We start from the raw sequence: 1,386 nt of genomic DNA on the forward strand, positions 1-1,386 counted from the left end.
CACACACACACACACACACACACACACACACACACACACACACCCCCTCTGGGCGCAGATGGACATGGCATATCTAGGCCCTACAACTGTCAATGTACTCACATCATCCACTTGCTGCTCCAGCTTGACTTTGGCCTTAGTCAGGGTGTTGACCTTGTCCTCCTCGGCCTGAAGGTCATCCAGGGCCTGCTGGTGGGCCTCTTGTAGAGCTTTCTTCTCCTTAGTCAGCTTGGCGATGATCTCATCCAGCCCAGCCATCTCCTCTGTCAGGTTTTTCACCTGCCGACCAAGAATCCCGTCTCCTTTAGGTTCAAAGGTCACCAGCTTGGTACCACCTATGGGGAGCTCCATGCCAAGGACCATGTTGCTCTCTGGATGCCAAGTGGCCAGCCTGGGTCAAGGTCAGTATGGTCGGGGAGTCCTGAGGAGACCTGGGCTAGCCACAGGGAGCTGCCCTCACCTTGTTCTCCGTTGCATGTTTCTCCTTCTCCACCTTGGCCAGTGTCAGCTCCAGGTCATCAATGTCCCTTTTGAGCTCTGAGCACTCGTCTTCCAGCTTGCGCTTCTTGGCAGTGAGCTCAGCATTCATCTCCTCCTCGTCCTCCAGCCTCTCATTCATCTCCTTCACCTTGGCCTCCAGCTGAATTTTGTTTTTGATCAGCTGGTCACAGCGCTCCTCAGCATCTGCCAGGTTATCTTGCTCCTGAGGGCAAGAAACAGAGGGGAGGCTGTTCGGGGGTCAAGGTCCTCATTTTTGGAAGTAGAGGGAGGGAGAGGCACATCCCTCAAATAGGAGGGGAACTCTAGGATATCCCCAGTTGCCAAGAGCTTCAGAAGTGTGGGGAGAAGATTCTTAGGGCAGTGTGACTTGGGAACATTGGGGAGGGGAGCAGAGAGGAAAGGAACCAGAAGTCTTCATCTGGACCTCTTCCTCTAGTCTCCTCCATCGAAGAGAGGGAACTGCATTTGCTGACACCAAGCACTTACATATGACGGCCCAATGAAATGGACAGATTTATTCCCTGTCTAGAGGAAACTGAGGCTCAAAGATGCTGGATGGTTTGTCCAAGGTCACAAAATTATTAAGCTATGGATCTAGGTTGAACCCAAGTAGAAAGCCTGTGCTTTCAAGTCAGCTCTTTTCCCTCTTCCCTTTCCTCCTCCTGAGTGACCTCTTTGGAGGTCTTTGGAAGTACTGATCCCAGAGTCCTCTGACTGAAGGAACAAGACAGTAAGTCCCTGTGCAGGGAGGTGCAGGGTTGTGGGAAGCGAAGGCAGAGCAGGATAGAAGAGCCAACAGTAGCCCAGGACCCTCACCGCCTGCACTTGGAGCTGCAGGTCGTTCTTCTCCTGCAGCAGGGACACCATCTTCTCCTCCAGCTCCTT

At 53.0% G+C, this 1,386-nt stretch overlaps 1 protein-coding gene across 1 annotated transcript; it reads right to left on the reverse strand.

Annotated features, from left to right (window-relative positions):
* Nucleotides 1-7: 7 nt before the first annotated feature.
* On the reverse strand, nt 8-1,380 carry LOC116548520 (myosin-6-like; the record flags this gene model as incomplete). Its single annotated transcript, XM_032273939.1, has 3 exons — nt 1,318-1,380; nt 461-703; nt 8-279 (listed from the first exon to the last, which is right to left on the reverse strand). Coding segments are annotated over exons 1-3 (566 nt in total), but the record flags the coding sequence as incomplete, so codon positions are not given.
* Nucleotides 1,381-1,386: the final 6 nt, after the last annotated feature.

The sequence above is a fragment of the Sapajus apella genome, unplaced genomic scaffold, assembly GCF_009761245.1.
Source record: "Sapajus apella isolate SASKATOON/1434 unplaced genomic scaffold, GSC_monkey_1.0 scaffold14035, whole genome shotgun sequence".
Classification (NCBI taxonomy): Eukaryota; Metazoa; Chordata; class Mammalia; order Primates; family Cebidae; genus Sapajus; species Sapajus apella.